The sequence below is a fragment of the Octopus bimaculoides genome, chromosome 4 (genome assembly GCF_046866305.1).
Source record: "Octopus bimaculoides isolate indiv1 chromosome 4, ASM4686630v1, whole genome shotgun sequence".
NCBI classification, from domain to species: domain Eukaryota; kingdom Metazoa; phylum Mollusca; class Cephalopoda; order Octopoda; family Octopodidae; genus Octopus; species Octopus bimaculoides.
The window spans coordinates 19,981,091-19,999,353 of record NC_142931.1 but is presented as its reverse complement, the minus strand read 5'-3'; the positions used below and the strand labels follow the sequence as shown (position 1 = coordinate 19,999,353).

Here is an 18,263-nt window from a genome sequence, read left to right as displayed (position 1 = left end):
AGATAGATAGATGCTACAAATTGATAGATGATAGATAGACTGAAAAAAGAGAGGGGGAGAGAGAGATGGATCTATGGCAGCACTACAGTAAATGTGTTTCCTTTGAAACGAAATACAAGAAATACAGAAAAATATATTAGAGTAGTGGCGGAGTAGGAGATGATAGTGTCCCCTAATTCTAAGGACAATGATGAGATTCATTTTTATTACTTGCTAAGGAAATATTTTTTACCATTGTTCTGGTTTGCATGTTGAAAGTAATGGTAACCCTGTAATTAAGTACAGCTGTATAGTGTGTCACTGTTATAGAATGTGTTTCAAATTCTTAGTAGCGTGATAATTATATGATATTGTCGAGTGTTTTATAGATTGATGCGGTACCCTATTATATAGCAATCATCCTATCATCCAGTTCTTCATCATTTAATATCTATCCAATTTTTACCATTTTGTAGCCAGCCAATTCTTTCAGTAACAGTTTATTAGTTTTTTTGTTTTTTGTTTTTCTTTTTTCTCTTTTATCAGGATATGAAACAAGAACTAACTTTACATGAAACAAACAGCAAGTTATTGTTAAATGAAGCGGATAACTTACAAAAAACCTTCCAGTCAGCTGAAGCTTCCAACTTGTTCAAAGACGTCCAAATTCATTGTCAAAAGATTGATTCTTTGTCAAACCGGTTTGTGAAAACAGAAAACATGTTGTTTGAGTGCCTTGAACAAAACTGCAAAGAACACCACCAAAAACTCTCTGAGAAGGCTGAACCACTGACAGAAAAACTCTCTTGGTGTAGTGAAGTTGGTGGAGATCAACAAGCTATTGAGATTAGGCTAAAGGCTGTGAATGTAAGAACATTATTATTATTATTATTATTATTTTATGTTTGAATTTTGTTTTGCATTTGTACAAGTTCGATCCAAGTCTCACCCAGAGACCTCAAGAGACAACAAGTTAGAAGTTCATGTAGGTGTTATGCCTAGGGTACCATATATTTGGATTTGTACATAGTGTTGTTTTAGAGAATGTTTAAGAAACCATAAGAAAATTATGTGTTTGTTTTAAAATTTGAGATCACATAGACAGTATTTTACGTAGGATATGGGCAGTTCCCATGAGCACTATCTTATGAGCTCCAGCCATTTTGGGGTTTCCCGGTATCTGAGCTAGGTAGTAATCAGCCTGTTTCGCTGTCATTCCCAGGGCACCTATGACAATAGGTATTGTTTTAGTCTTCAGATTCCACATTTTGCTAATTATTATTATTATTATTATTATTATTATTATTATTATTATTATTATTATTATTATTATTATTATTATTATTATTATTATTATTATTATTATTAATAATAATAATTGTTTCAAATTTTTGCCACAAGGGTAGCTTAGGGGAGGTGTTCAACTGGTACTTATTTTATTGACCCTGAAATTATGAAAGGCAAAGTCGATCTCGGCAGAATCTGAACTCAGAATGTAGTAACAGGTGAAATACCGCTAAGTATTTGATCCTGCATACTAATGATTCTGCCAACTTGCTGCCTTTATGTGAAATAATAATTAAACTGACCATGCTATTGAAGCAAGAAGGATGGTTATGATCATAGAGGATAAAATAAGCATTGATTTTGCAATTCCCTATGATAGCAGAGTCAATACTAAAGAAATTGAAAAAAAGCCAAGAAATATCAGGATTTAGCCATAGAGTTGAGGAGACTATGGAAGACCAAGACAACAATTATTCCTGTTGCCTGAACATTGATTTGATGGCAGGTGTACAATGCATCAGGTGTCAAAATGATTGCAGAGCAGCATGAAATGAGGTGTTTTGCTCAAGAACACTATGCACTGACTAGTCTAGGAACTGAAACCATGATCTCATGATTGCAAGTGCAACACCCTAACCACTAGACCATGCATCTATTATTATGATGATAACAATGTTGTTGGCACTCCGTCGCTTATGACGTTGAGGGTTCCAGTTGATCCGATCAACGGAACAGCCTGCTCGTGAAATTAACGTGCAAGTGGCTGAGCACTCCACAGACACGTGTACCCTTAACATAGTTCTCGGGGATATTCAGCGTGACACAGTGTGACAAGGCTGGCCCTTTGAATTACAGGCACAACAGAAACAGGAAGTAAGAGTGAGAGAAAGTTGTGGTGGAAGAGTACAGCAGGGTTCGCCACCATCCCCTGCCGGAGCCTCGTGGAGCTTTAGGTGTTTTCGCTCAATAAACACTCACAACGCCCGGTCTGGGAATCTAAACCATGATCCTATGACCACAAGTCTACTGCCCTAACCACTGGGCCATTGCGCCTCCACGATGATAACAATAATGATGATGATAATAAGGAAGTGAAACAAAATCAGTATGTGTTTTTATTATTGGTATAATGAACCTCTTGAAATATAACAAAATCTTTATTATTGTTTTGCATTTTAAATTACAGGATCTTCTTTCTAATGTACCGAAAGAAGAAACAGATCGGCAGTTAGTGTTGGAAAAGGCAGAACAGTTATCAGCTATCTTACCAGATGAGAAACAAATTAAGTTGAAACAACAACGAGATAATGCTAACCAATTGTGGAACACATCTATTAAGCAGATGGAGGAGATCAAGTAAGTCCTGATGATATCAATATTCATATATATTTGTATATATGTGTATCTGTGTTTGTGTGTGTTTGTGTATGTGTGTTGTATACAAAAGTGTGTGTGTATAGAACTGTGTGTTTGTGTTTCCTTTTGCCTTGACATCATGCCCTAATTGTACATGAACAGTTTCAGTGGTCATGGAACAGGTGAGGGTTGATGACAGGAATGGTACTTGGCCTTAAAGAAACTCCCTCAACGAATTCTGCACGAAGGAGTGGACATTGAAATGGGAGGAGACTGATGGTGTGTGTGTGTGTGTTTATTTGTGTGCATGTGCATGTGCATGCACATTTATACATTCATGCAGGAATAAGAAGAGTTGAAATTAATGCATGCAAGATTTCACAGCTCTAGCATCACTCCTTTGTAGTCAGCCTATGGACTTTTCAGCCCACCCTCATATATAATATATGCTGTCATCATATATGCATGTTGATGTGTATATTTGTGTGTGTGTATATATATATATATATATATATATCCTCCCATTTTTACACCTAAATCTGGCATGAAAATTTAGTTGTGGTAAAAAATTTAATTTCAAATGAATACTCACATGTACAGTATAGCATATATTGAGTACTCTTTTTCTCATTCATTTACAAGTTGTGACATTTTTGTGTGTATGTGTATTTTCCCATTTATACTCACATGTACATACACATTTTCTCTCTCTCACTCAAGAATACATGTTGTATAAAATATTTTTTTTTTATTTCATTGTTTGTAAAATTCCTCTCTGAACTATTTCTAATTGCTTTGTTTGATAGAATTACACTAGAAAATTCCAAGCAACAACTGAATGAATATGATCAAAGTTATGAAATTCTATCCAACTGGATGAAAAAAGCAGAGAATAAACTGAAGGACGGCTCCTCATTAAAACCTGATTTACCAAAGAAGGAGGAACATCTTGAATTTATCAAAGTAATTCCCATTTTTTTTTCTAAACATCATATTTTAAGACAAAGGACATTGATTGAATCTTGTCTTCATTAAAGAATAGACCGAAAATGCTATTTTGTTGTTGTTGAAGTTGTTGATATTGTTGCTGTTTAACCGAGTCATTTGTGATTTAGTGGACCTGTGATGAAAAGTTTTCTAACTATTTCCATATTAGTTTGTCTAAAGACATGGTGCATTTATCCAGGATATTCTTCCATTTTTAACATGATAAAATGTTACCTGGTCTCAGGGAAGGTACAGGCATGGCTGTGTGGTCAGAAGTTTGCTTCTCAACCACATAGTTCCAGGTTCAGTCCCACTGCATGGCACCTTGGGCAAGTGTCTTCTACCACATACTCTCATCATCCTCATTTAACGTCCACTTTCCATGCTGGCATGGGTTGGATGGTTTGACTGAGGACTGGCAAGCCAGGAGGCTGCACCAGGCTCCAATCTGATCTGGCAATGTTTCTACAGCTGGATGCCCTTCCTAATGCCAACCATTCCGAGAGTGTAGTGGGTGCTTTTTGTGTGCCACCGGTACAGGGACCAGACAGGCAGTACTGGCATTGACCATGCTCGCATGGTGCTTTTTCTGTGCCACTGGCACCGGAGCCAGTCAGATGGCACTCTGGTAGACAAAAACCTTGTGAGTGGATTTGGTAGACGAAACTGAAAGAAGGCCATCTTTTATGTATATATGTGTGTGTGTGTGTGTCTGTGTTTATCCCCCACTGCTTGCTTCACAACCAGTGTAAGTGTGTTCATGTCCCTGTAACTTAGCTGTTTGGCAAAAGAGATTGATAGAACTTTCTTCAGTTGCAAGGCTTCAGATCAGGAGTTCAAGTGTCTTGGGAAGAATGGATAGAATTACTCCTACTTACCGCTGCTTTCAGTCCAACTCTGGTGCCGAGAGTTAGTACCTTTCAAAGACCCCAGTTATGAGTCAAATAGCAGAAGATGGTTCTGTGGCTTAGGCATGAAGGGCTCAGAAGAGGGTCAGCCCCTACATATATGTCACATTGGACCCCTAATGTGGAGGGGTGTGGCCTAGTGGTTAGAGTATTCAGCTCATAAACATGAGGTCATCAGTTCAATTCTCCACAGCCAGCGCATTGCGTCCTTGAGCAAGACACTTTATTTCACATTGCTCCAGTTCACTCAGTTGGCAAAAATGAGTTGCACTTGTAAGTTAAAGGACCAACCTTGTCACATTCCATGTCATGATGAATCCCTCTGAGAACTACATTAAGGGTATGAGTGACTGTGGAGTACTCAACCATTTGCATGTTAATTTCATGAGCAGGGTATTCCGTTGATCAGATCAACCGAAACCCTTGTTGTCCTAATTGTCGGAGTGCCAGTTTGAGTTTGGATCCCTGATGTGTGGATGTGCCTTGATGTTATATGTACATGTCTCCCTTGCCTAAGGGCTAACTAGGTGTTGTGCCTCAAGGGTAAGCTGGAGAGAAGAGATTGACAGAGTAAATAGTAACCAAATCTCACAGAAGGTAATGGAAAACCATGGCCTTATTTTCCTTGAGGAAAATCATGAATCTTCAGGCTTTGACATGAAGGTGTATTTTTAAGAGAAAAATGTGAATTCTTGTGTCTCATAAATGTTATTGTTGTTGCTGTTGCTACTGCAGGTGGTGCTGCCTCTGCTGCTGCCAGTGCTGCTGCTGTTCTTTTTGTTGTTGCTGTTTATACTGTTGTTATTGCTACTGCTGTGGTTGTAGATTAGCCCCAGGTCAACCATGATCAAGTAGACCTATCATCAGACACAAAAGTCTTGTCCTTTTCAAACAACCACAAAAGTCTTGTCCTTTTCAAACATCTATCTAGGACAGGGTTTCTCAACCATTTGTTATCTATAGATGCCTTTGATTCTTATTTCATCCTGGTGGACCCCAATAGGCATTCAATTTAAAAAAACTAGCTTTATAGAAACTCCTTTTAAAACTCCAACTGACATTCCTTACTTTATTTTACCCTTTTCATACCAACCTGCCTGCCATTGTGTACCTGGTTCCATGATAGAAAATTCATATTTTACAACAAATTAAATTAAATCCTTCCATCACAATTTCACATTAATTTATATTCCAAACACCAGTTATTTTTACTAAATTCTTCATCATTTTAAAAATCAATTGCCACAAAGGCAGTGCATTTCAACAGAAATTTGGTAGCACATGGGTTAAGGTGGCAGGGTGTGATTTGAGAGAGATATGATTATTGCTTTTAGCTGGTGGAGCAACATGTAGAAGCTTCTTCATTAGCTCATGGTTGTACACACATTTTCCACATCTGTACAGTTTTAAGAAATCCAAATGTCTTCAATTTTATTGGCGGAAAAAAAAAAATCCTAAAAAAAAAATCAATCAATTATGGGATAGTCATGTTCAATAATGTTGATTCTCATGACATTGCCAGTTGTTATAATATTTTTTTTCCATACCAAGGTTTGTTTAATTGAAGCAGATATATATATATATATATATATGTATGTATGTACACACACACACATATATATATATTTATATACAATACATGTACATATATATATATGTACATATATTGTACAATATATGTACATATATTGTACGATATATATGTACAATATATATATATGTACAATATATATATATGTACATATATATATATATATATATATATATATATATATATATATATATATATATATATATACAATGTATATACATATATAAATATACATATATCTATACACACACAGATAGATACATGCATACATACATACATACATACATACACACACACATATACATACATACATACTTACATACATACACACACACATACATACATACACACACATACATACATACGTATGTACGTACATACATACACACACACACACACACACACACACACATAGATACATACATACATACATACATACATACATACATACATACATACATTCTTCAAATATCCTTCTTTGCAACTGTTCTTTCTACTTGAAAATGTTTAAATATATGCAGAAAAGTTGTAAGAAATATCACAACTAATCAAATAATTTATTTTTTTGTTATCTTTCTATTTGACAGACTCTTGGAGAAGATGCTAACAAACGTGCTGCCGAATTTGAAGCATTAAAGGGGAAAGCTGAAGTAATCACAAAATCAATGAGCGATGCTCGTACTGCCTCTTCAGCTGGACAACTTCATACTCGTTATACAACATTCTGTAATGCACTAAAAGTTAGTGGACTGATTACATTTAATTCCCCCCCCCCCCCTTAGTATGTTCTTTTACCATTGCTGCAATTTCAAACATTTCATTTGTTGACCAGTATTTTGTAAGTAAAGAGGGAAACTATTTGGAATCCCACCATACATACATGTATGCATATATGTATGTATGTGTGTATGTATGTATATATATGCATGTATTCATGTATATATATATGTATATATGCATGCATACATCTATGCATGTATGTATATGTGCGTGTATGAATCATCATCATCATCCATTTACTTTCTATGCTTGCATATGTTGGGCAAGTCATCATGGACCAAGCTTGTTCTTATTCAGATCTACTTTACCTCTACATGAGTTGGAAGACAAAATTCCACTTATTCAATTTATTTTACAGGGTTTCCATGGTTGGATACCTTTCCTAACACCGATGGCACCTGTGCCCAGCGTCGCCTTCCTGGCACGTGTAAAGACATTCGAGCGAGGTCGTTGCCAGTGCCACTGGACTGGCTCCTGTGCAGGTGGCACGTAAAATACACCATTTTGAGTGTGACCGTTGCCAGTACCGCCTGACTGGTCTTCTTGCCGGTGGCACTTAAAAGCACCCACTACACTCTCGGAGTGGTTAGTGTTAGGAAGGGCATCCAGCTGTAGAAACTCTGCCAAATCAGATTGGAGCCTGGTGCAGCCATCTGGTTCGCCGGTCCTCAGTCAAATCGTCCAACCCATGCTAGCATGGAAAGCGGACGTTAAACGATGATGATGATGATGATGATATATATATATATTGACAATATTAAAAATAAGGGTTACTCCAAAGTAGCAATAGCATTTCCTTTAATTCTATAATTATTTACTGCTGTTTAAGACCAACACATGTTTCAGCTTCACCAATTAGTAATTTTTGAAATTGCAACCCTACTATAAAATGATGCAGTCTCTTCAGGGTTTTAACTAGATATCATTCAATATGGCTGTTTAATGATTTTCTTTTATAAACTCTGCATTGCATAATGTAAAGCTGTCTGTTATGTCAGACGCGAACAATTTCTATTTCAAGTTCTTATTGGATAATCATTTTCAGTACATCATTTCAAAATCTTGTATAGTTTAAATGATAATTATTCATTTATACTTGACAAATGTGAATTTCCTCATGTGCAAGCATCTCAATGCTGGCTTCTGTCTAGAATTTATTACATTACTTTTGGATGTGAAAATTCTGTAAAATTCTTCTAAACATAGGTCACATCTATTGGTTCCAGGTTTGTATGGTTTTGCTGTACAAATTAATTCCCATTTAGTCATATAGTGCCAGGAATGCGACGCTGGGCACAGGTGCCATCACGATTTCGCTTGCCCATATATATGTATGTATGTATACAATTCAAATAAACATACAATAAAATTAACAGTAACAGACAAGAGGATGTGCATATACTATGTATTAGTTTGACACTCAGTGAAAGGAGAGATTATAGACATTTTAAACATTGCTCTTTGTCAGTAAGGAGAAAGGGCAAGAGTCCACAGAAGGGAAAGAAATTACCAACAGCAGGTGTGTACACATGTATATGTGCATATGTTTATGTATACTCTTGCCTAGACATAAATGGATTTTGTACATAATTATTGCATCACACAAATGAGGTTGCTCATTTCCATTCTTCCATGAGAAATATGTCTGAGCCATGGGAAAGATATTGCCTTACTTGGAAATGGGAGAATGTTGATGATAGGAAGGGCATCCAGCTGCAGAAAACAATCTGCCTTATCAAATTCCATCTGACTCATGCAAGCATGGAAAAGTAGACATAAATGATGATGTTGATGATGGAAACTCATTATGGAAACTAGTAGAGATCCATTCTTCATTTGCGAATGTACTTAGATAAGTCAATCAGTCTATTTTACTTACACTTCAAAGCTTCTCTCCCTTTACACCATGTAAAGTACCTCCTCCTCCTTCTTCCAATCAACCTTAATTCAAAGGTGTCTTTTGTTGTTTTTATTTTTGTTCCAGAATCAAATGATAAAAGCCGAGCAAAACATTGAAGAACACAAAATCTTTGACGAAAGATGTAAGCATTGTTCTGATTGGCTGACAGATATGGAACAGAAACTGGAACAATGTACTGACAAATCTAGTGATGAAAAACACATTCAAATCAAGATACAGAAGATCAATGTATGTACTTGGTACTTACTGTTGTTTATTTTAACTAAACCTTTCTCTCTATCTTCTGCCAAATACTTTTGGAGGATTTAATCACCTGATTTGTTTTTTATTATTTCATGCAATGTGATAAATAGAGTATATTCATTAACATGTTGTAATTAGAGACTGTAGTTATTGTGGATGTTTAACCATGGGTTAACTCCTGATTGAGAAGACCCTTAATCAAAGACATTCCATTTAATTGACTGTTTAGTTGAGAAGCACACTTTGCATAAACATTTGGTTTCAGATTCAGTCCTATTGCAGGACGCATTAGAAAAGTGTCTTCTATTGTAGCCCCCGGCCGACCAATGCCTTGTGAATGAATTTAGGTGATGGGAAGTGTATAGAAGTCCCTCTTTATATATAAATGTATATATAACAAAAGTAATAATTTAAATGAGGAAAGGAAAAGCCAAATTGACATTACTGTTGTTTCCATAAATGGACAATATTTTTATTCCATATCTCATTCAGTATTATGCAATTCATATAATGTTATCTAATATAAGACACAATATATGGAAATATGTAAGAATTCTATAGTCCATTTGCTGCCTCGGATGTCATGGTTTGAAGGCACAATCGACCAAATAAATTTCAGGATGAATTTATTTGGGAAATAAATGGGCTATACAATTACCACATATTTCTATATATTATGTCTTGAATTACATAACATTGTATGAATTGCTTAACACAGTATGAGATGTGGAATAAAAATATTATCCATTTAGGGAAACAATTGTGATGTCAATCTGACTTCTCCTTTCCTTGTTTAAATTAATTTTATTATTCACTTATTCTAAGCCTACTGGATCTTACCTTTGAGTTGTGTACTGATCTCATTTATATCAATCAAAGTCTTGCAGATCTCCTTTTGATTTTGAAATACTTCACTACCCAGGATCTGGCATGATGTGCTGATGAGGCTTATAATTATCCCTCCCATCTGTCTGTCTGTCTGTCTGTATGCCTGCCTGCCTGTCTGTCTGTCTGTCTGTTTGTCTGTCTGTCTGTCTGTGTACCTGTATGTCTGTCTGTGTACCTGTCTGTCTGTCTGTTTGTCTATCTACACACACACACACACACACACACACACACACATCTGCGTGTGTCTTTGTGTGTGTCCCTCCCACTACCACTTGGCAACTGGCATTGGTTTGTTTATGTCTTTGTAATTTAGCAGTTCAGCAAAAGAGACTGATTAAGTGCCAGACTTAAATATAAATAAGTACTGGGGTCAATTTATTTAACTAAAACACTTCAAAGCAGTACCTCACTATGGCCACAGTCTAATGACTGGAACAAGTAAGCGACGGATCGTGTCATTTTGTATCTCTTATACTTCAGCCTACATGTTTCCTTATTTCCTATCAGTCTCATTCTGCAGCAATTCTTTATCTACCAACTTTTTCATCCACTTCTTTATGATATTGAAACCCTTATAAGCCTCTTTATCAATGTGTCCATTTCTTGCTAATCTTCCTAAATACTATTATTTCGTAGATACAATGATGTTAGAATTCCCAATTTGAGCATGTTCATTTTGATAGCTAATACAGAAATAGCGCTGTCATCGTTTTCCTTTTCTTATATATAAATCCAAACTCTTACCATTTATTTGATTAATCCAGCATTTCCCAGAGATAGCTGTGTGGCTATTGCATGCACGTTTGAACAAAAGGGGAATTTAACTACATTTGGATAAACATCTATTTTCTGTCAACAGGATCTCATGAACACAAAGGAAGAAGGTTTGCATTTGTTAAATCTGTGCATTGAATCAAGTGAAAAACTCTATCTGAACACTTCAAAGAAAGGCAGAGAGAAAATACGTCAAGATGTACAACGGCTGCAGAAAAGATGGGAATCCTTTTCTGATAGTCTTGCAGAAACCCAGCACCATTTAGAGACGAATCAGTTGCAGTGGTCTTCATTTGATGACAGTTATGAAAGTTTCGTGAAATGGTTTGCAGATATGGAAGCTAAATCCATCACTTACCAATCGATGAAGAATACTTTGCCAGAAAAGAAAGCAGCTGTACAGTCCATCAAGGTATTTTGAACCTATTGATATTCATGAGTAGGTACAAACAAAGCTGTGTTAGTTAAAATCTCTCTTTATGATAATATGTCAGCCAACCTGGTTCTAGATTTGATCCTAGTGTATGGCATCTTGAACACCTTTACATGAAAAGGTACCTCAGTCATTCTGTAATTAGAGAGCAATATTAGGTGTCAAGGGTGGTAAGCTGGCAGAATGATTAGCATGTCTGACAAAATGCTGAGTGGCATTTCTTCCAGCTCTTTATGTTCTGAGTTCTAATTCTTATTTCTTTACTGCCCACAAGGGGCTACACACAGAGGGGACAAACAAGGACAGACAATCGGATTAAGTCGGTTATATCTACTCCAGTGTGTAACTGGTACTTATTTAATCGACCCCGAAAGGATGAAAGGCAAAGTTGACCTCGGCGGAATTTGAACTCAGAACGTAGCGGCAGACGAAATACCGTTAAGCATTTCGCCCGGCGTGCTAACGTTTCTACCAGTTCTAATTCTGCCAAATCAACTTTGCCTTTTATTCCATTGAGGATGATAAAATAAAGTACCAGTCAAGTACTAAGGTCAATGTACTGACTTACCCCTTCCTCTGAAAAAACTCCTGGCCTTGAACCTTGCAATGAGCCTGCACCCCATTCAGAGGAATGTTGTGATATCAGTAACCAATATGACATGAAAACTGGGTAACTGGCCTAATGAGAAAATTATGTGCCAGGATGATTATAAGTACTACAGAGGCTAAGACTGACTTTACAAAATAAATCTTTTAAGCTTCTTCCCCAGGATAGCCATAGTTTAATGATTGAAACCAATGAAAGAGTAAAAGAATAAGGATTAGTAAATGTTCTTTATGATATTATTGAGTTGCTCTCTTTGTTATCAGTTGTTAGTGTTGTTTAGCACTAGAAGAACTTTGATCGAGGATACCTATGACCAAAGTCATTCCAGCCATGACAATTCCATCAGGTATCTTTTCTAGACATGGTATATCTAGATCAACATTATCCAATTTGGCTGTCATGTATTTTCTTTGTGTGCTATGACAAAAAGGCAATACAGCCTGTAAAGTGGTTGGTATTAGGAAGGGCATCCAGCCATAGAAACTGTGCCAAAGCAGACATTGAAACACAATACAGTTCTCCAACCTGTTGGATTCTGTCAAACTGTCCAACCCACCAATTGATGCCAGCATGGAAGGTAGATGTTAAAAGATGATGATTATAATGATGTGATTTGAGGAAGATTTTGCTACTATTTCTAGCAGGTCAAATGACTGGATGGAGGTTCTTTTGTTGACTCATGATAGATGAAATATGTTATTTTTCTTATTATGAGCAAATGCTTATGTCAGTAATATTGTTTATAGCTGATGTTGAAATCCATAATTGATTAGATCATTGAAACATTAACAAAGACTCTTTGTTTATACTGAATCCATCAATATGGTGGAAGTCATTCTTTTGCTCGCCATATTTTCAGAAAGAGCTGACCTTAGCACTGTCAGATAAACTAATGGAACACTTGTTAAAGATACAATGCTACCACTTCTTGCAATCATGAACTATAATACCAGTGGTACCTATTTATAACTGGCTGAATTAAAACCTAATTAAGAGCTAAATACTTCAGTCATAGGCACAAAACAGTGCTTATAACAGGAAAGAAATGGCTAATGTCTCATCTGGTAGCGTGGTCTTTGCTTAACTTGACTAACAGTGACTTTCATCCAACATTGAGTACTTAGAAACTGACGGCAAGAAGGGAGCTTTTATTCAGAATTCAAGTCTTGCTGTGATAGATCTTTCCTCTCATCTTTACTTCGTTAATAATGTATTACAATTGTTTATCGTTATTTTCCTTGTTTACAATCATGCATCCAAATTTTTCATGCAAGCATGATTTTTGGTTTTTATAAATATCAACATTTGCATAAAGTTAAGAGTAAATCATTTCATAGCTGAATGCCTTTCTTGCTACTAAGCATTCAACTGTAAAGTTGGAACTGACATAAGTCAAGCAAACTGATATAAAGAGAGTAGAATGTCTTACCAAGGGACACAATATATATCATATTACATTGCTTGTCACAGAGCATTCGACTGTAAAATGAAATTTCTCTTAAAACGTAAAAAAGTCAAATTTTCAAAAATTCATCTCACCCATACTAATATTGACAGATTGATATCAAATAAAGATAAATAAAAAAGTTATACTATCACCAATTCTTCATTTCTTTTTCCTATATTGTCTTTAATTTCTTTTTTCGATTTCTTTTTTCCCCTCTCTTTCTTTCTCTTTGCTTTTCTTTTGTTCATTCTCTACCATCTTTAACTCTCTCACTTTTTTCTTTTACTTTCTTGTACTCTCTCTACCTGTTTCTCTTTAAGACACTCAAACACTCACAGAGGCATAGCAGTATGCTTAACTTCACTTCACAACTGCATGGTTTTAGGTCTTCTTCCATTGTATGGCATTTTGGGCAAGTGTCTTCTACTATATCTTCAGACCAACCAAAGCCCTGTGAGGGCATTTGGTTGACTGAAACCGAAACTGAAAGAAACCTGTATTATATGTATATGCTTCAGTGTGTGTACCTCCTATGTCCTAGTCTTGCATCACATTCTCATTTTAAACCAACTTCACTACACCATCACACAAGTGTGTTGTTTGTTTGCAATCTTCCTATGAAAACTATATCCCTTCATTATGTTGCTTCATATCCAGAGGACTTGGAATAATACTATATTACTTGGAAAGAGGTGAGAGTTGCAACCAGAAGAGCATCTGGTTGAAGAAAACCTGCCTTGACAACATTCATGTGACTCAGGCAACCATGGAAAATTAGACTTTAAAATGAAACAAACTAAATGGCCTATACAAAATATATACACATAACATTTTCATCATCATCATCATCATCATCATCATCATCATTGTCATTATCATATTAATGTCTACTCTTCTATGCTTGCATGAATTAGATGAGAGTACATTACGACAGAAATTTTTTTTTAGCACTGGATGCCCTTCCCCAATTGTTTCTAAGGGAGGTAATAATCTCCTAGTCTGTTCAAAGTACAAACAGCCTGGATGTGTTTGGTACTGCGAACTGGAAACAAATAGCACCAGTTGATTGAACTTTTCATTTCTAAAAATAGCTTGTCAAGACATGTTAAGGCACCTAGACATGCTTTCATAGTGGATTGCAAGCAAATAAACAAACAAAAAAAATACAGCACTCCCTCCATCAGTTATGACAATAACGGTTCCAGGTAATCTGATGAACAGAACAGTCCACTCATGAAATGAACATGCAAGTAGTTGACTCCACAGACATGTGTACCCTTAACGTAGTTCTTAGGGAGATTCAGTGTGACACAGAATGTGACAAAGCTGCCCCCCTTGAAATACAGGTGCTACTCATTTTTGCTGGCTGAGTAGGTTGGAGCAATGTGAAATTAAGTGTCTTGCTCAAGGACACAATGTGCTGTTGGGTATCAAACTCACAACCTTACGATCATGAGTCAAATGCCCTAACCATTAAGCCAAGTGCCTTCTTTGAAAGCAAATGATACTGTTAAGAAGTGATTGTTTGCAAACCATTGAATATAAAGAAAACACAAACACACACACACATGCATTCATACATGTGTGCACAAGTACACACACACACACATGCATACATACATGTGTGTACACATGCACACACACACACACACACACACATGATAGGCTTCTTTCAGTTTCAGTGTACCATGTCCACTCATATAATAATCTTTTCTACTCTAGGCTCAAGGCCTGAAATTTTTTGGGGAGGGGGGGGGGGCGAGTCAATTAGATCGACCCCAGTATGCAACTGGTACTTAATTTATTGACTCTGAAAGGATGAAAAGCAAAATTGACCTCAGCGAAATTTGAACTCAGAACGTAAAGACAGACGAATTACCGCTAAGCATTTCATCCGGCATGCTAACATTTCTGCCAGCTCACCACCTTAGCGTAGGGTAATAATAGAAGACACTTGCTCAAGGTGCCTAACTGAACCAAAAAAACCATGTGATTGAGAAGAAAACTTTTCAATCACACAGCCATACTTGCACCCGTGTGTGTGTGTGTGTGTGTGTGTGTGTGTGTGTATTCTCTTTGCCTTGCTCATTCCTCCTGCTTTCTTCTGTCTTAAATCTCATTCTTTTATTTTCTTTCTTTCTTTCTTCCTTATTCTTTTTCTCTATTTTCTTCCTCCCTTGTTCTACTCTGCCTACCCCTCCCCTCATTTAGCATGTTGCCTGTATTTGTCACATTTTTTATATTCTTCCTTTACATTCACTTTCTCACCCTTATCTTTCCTCTCCCCCCTCCTGTCTCCTTTCTTTCTACCTCTTCTCTTTCATACTCCCTTTGTCTGATTTGTCTATTCTGTCTCTATCTTTCACTCTCTCATCCCTGCCCTGCCACTTTCCCTCTTTTCACTATCTCTTACTTGTTCCTCCTACTCTCATTCAACTTATGTTCATTTCCAGATTTACTACCAGGACTTACTCTCTCACAAAACCATGCTAGAAGACTTAACCAAGAAAGGAAAACAACTTGATTCTCCAGATATTGATGACGAGTTGCAGCAGATCAGTTCTAAATATTCAATACTTATGTCTGAGACAGATGTAAATATGCACAAATATTTTTATATTTATTCACTTATTATTGATGTTGTTTTAAAAACTTTTTCTTTTCTCAGAATATTCCTTATAGCAATCAATCAGCCAATAAATCAATACTTATTCTTCACCATTAACAAAGAAGAAAGACAGACATCACTGTAGGCAGTTCCAAATTGACTGCCATTTCTAGTATATTCCTGTTATCTATCAGATGTCTGGTTCTCTTTGTGGTAAGATGATGAAGAATATATCTTGCATGCATTGATTTTTGTTTCTACCACTTATGTTTTCCATTTTTTAGGTGTTGGAACAAAAACTATTCCATGTATGAGTCATTGAAGGTGTGACAGATTTTATCTCCCAAGCAACACATTTGATGATAATAAATAGAGCTGCATGTGTATGCTTGGTCTGACAACCAAAAGCTTCTTTATTCTCACCCTTTTGTCTTAAGTGGATAAATATGTTGGATAAAACAATCCAGAATAAAATAAGCCAGAGAAGAAATCAAGATGAGTGAAGCAACTCTATTTACCACCTCCCCAAAACTTTCAGGCCTTGTGCCTATAGTAGAAAGAATTAACATTATTGTTGTCATTGTTATTGTTGTTGTCAAGTAGAGTTGCTTCACTCATTTTGATTTCTTCTCTGACGTATTTTATTCTGGATTGTTTTATCCAACATATTTATCCACTTAAGACAATAGGGTGAGAATAAAGAAGCTTTTGGTTGTCAGACCAAGCATATACAAGATGTAGCCAGGATTCAGATCATTCAGAATCATAAGCATTTCTGGTGTTCTCACCAAAATTAACAGCCCTGATAAAACAGGAAGTTTTTTTGCCTCATCACACATGTAACCAGAGGCGACTGCTTCTTCGTCTCTCCTCTTTGACCCAGTCTTGCATTAAAACATGGCCAAATGCTTCCAGAGCTCTTGGAGTACATTTGGCTCTGATGAGTGCCAAGATTGGTTTTCACAAATTCTCATGTACAAAACTGATTGCTAGAATTGGCTGAAATGGAACTATGATGTAGTACCACCTTGTATCTTTTACTTGTTTACTTGTGGTTATACTGTACACTGCCTTGTAGAACTTTTGGTTGAATGTATCAGCCCCAATACATTTTATTTTTAAGCCTGATACTTATTCTATCAGTTTCTTTTGCCAAACCACTAAGTTACAGGGTCATAAACACACCACTAGCAGTTGTCAAGCACTGGGCGGGGGACAAACACAAGGAACCATGTTGTTGAAAATCAAACTTCTTGCCACACAGCCAATCCTGTATAAGTAGTTAATATACCTGCTTTATTGACAAATATACAAGAACCTGTTTTTTTCCTGACTTATGAATTCTTAGACAACTATGTAATGAATGACATTGATATTCTTAACAAGGAATTAGTTAAATAATAAAGGAGAGAATGATAATAACAGTCAGTGCGTGCATTTATTTGTTGAAGAAGATGTTGCTTTTAAAAATGCAACAATATCTTTTATGGTAAATATCTGTAGCTCAAAATACTTTACCAAACATATAGAAAATATTTATATACATATGTGCTTCAGGAGCTATAGATAAGAATTGCCTCCGGTAGACTATATTCTCAATCAAAGGAGAAAGTGGCAAGAGCAAAAGAATAGTATTAAATAAAGAATTGTTGTAAAAATGAAGTTGAAAAAATAAAATAATAGAACAGAAGAGGGAAAATAATTGATAAGATCTAGTATAAAATGCATACGATTTCATTAAATATTGTATATATATGCTTATTTTATTTGTGGATTAACAATACTACCAATGGTTCCATGTGGAAAATCCCACAATTTTCAAGCATTCCACTTAAGAATATTGATAATCTGTTTCCAAGTTGAATGAGACAATGTGAGATTACACAAGATTTACAGGACTTCAGATGTTGTGTAGTAGCATGGGTATTAAACAATAAACAGATAAGGACAGACTCATGTCTGTCATGTTCTTTGTATGTATATGTATACATACATACATATACATGTGTGTGTGTGTGTGTGTGTATTTGCAAGTGTGTGAGAGATATTGATACCTTTGTCAGTGGAATCATCCACATAACAATATATACTTTGAGACTTCAAAATGTGATCAAATTTTTGTATTAATGCTTCAAAATAAAATTCTATTCAATTTTATTTTAAAATGTATGTTTTAAATATATATTAAATGTTCAATGTATTTTGTATTCAATGTATTTTGTTATGCCATACTTGCACCATCAGCTTTTCCTTGTCGAGCACCTTAACCTGGCACATCCCTTCTCAATAGTATTGCTACACATTTTCATGTACTGAAGAAGAGCTTATTTTGTCATAGGATTATAATTTCAAATTCAGGAGAAAATGCTGAGTTTGGATTAGGCTTCCAGTATCCAGCTTCCTGGAGCTTAACTCTTTCTCTACTGCACTTAGCATATTTGCAAATATTATACA

At 35.9% G+C, this 18,263-nt stretch overlaps 1 protein-coding gene across 9 annotated transcripts in view; it reads left to right on the top strand.

The window, feature by feature from the left end:
* The window catches only part of LOC106881484 (muscle-specific protein 300 kDa), an 815,448-nt gene that overhangs the window by 305,447 nt on the left and 491,738 nt on the right, over window positions 1–18,263 (top strand). For all 9 annotated transcript variants that reach the window (XM_089350452.1, XM_014931925.3, XM_089350453.1 and 6 more), the window contains 7 exons: window positions 526–846; window positions 2,453–2,622; window positions 3,429–3,585; window positions 6,696–6,848; window positions 8,873–9,037; window positions 10,800–11,126; window positions 15,655–15,795. In XM_089350452.1, the coding sequence (XP_089206578.1) occupies window positions 526–846; window positions 2,453–2,622; window positions 3,429–3,585; window positions 6,696–6,848; window positions 8,873–9,037; window positions 10,800–11,126; window positions 15,655–15,795 (1,434 nt within the window). The remainder of the gene's footprint in view (window positions 1–525; window positions 847–2,452; window positions 2,623–3,428; window positions 3,586–6,695; window positions 6,849–8,872; window positions 9,038–10,799; window positions 11,127–15,654; window positions 15,796–18,263) is intronic.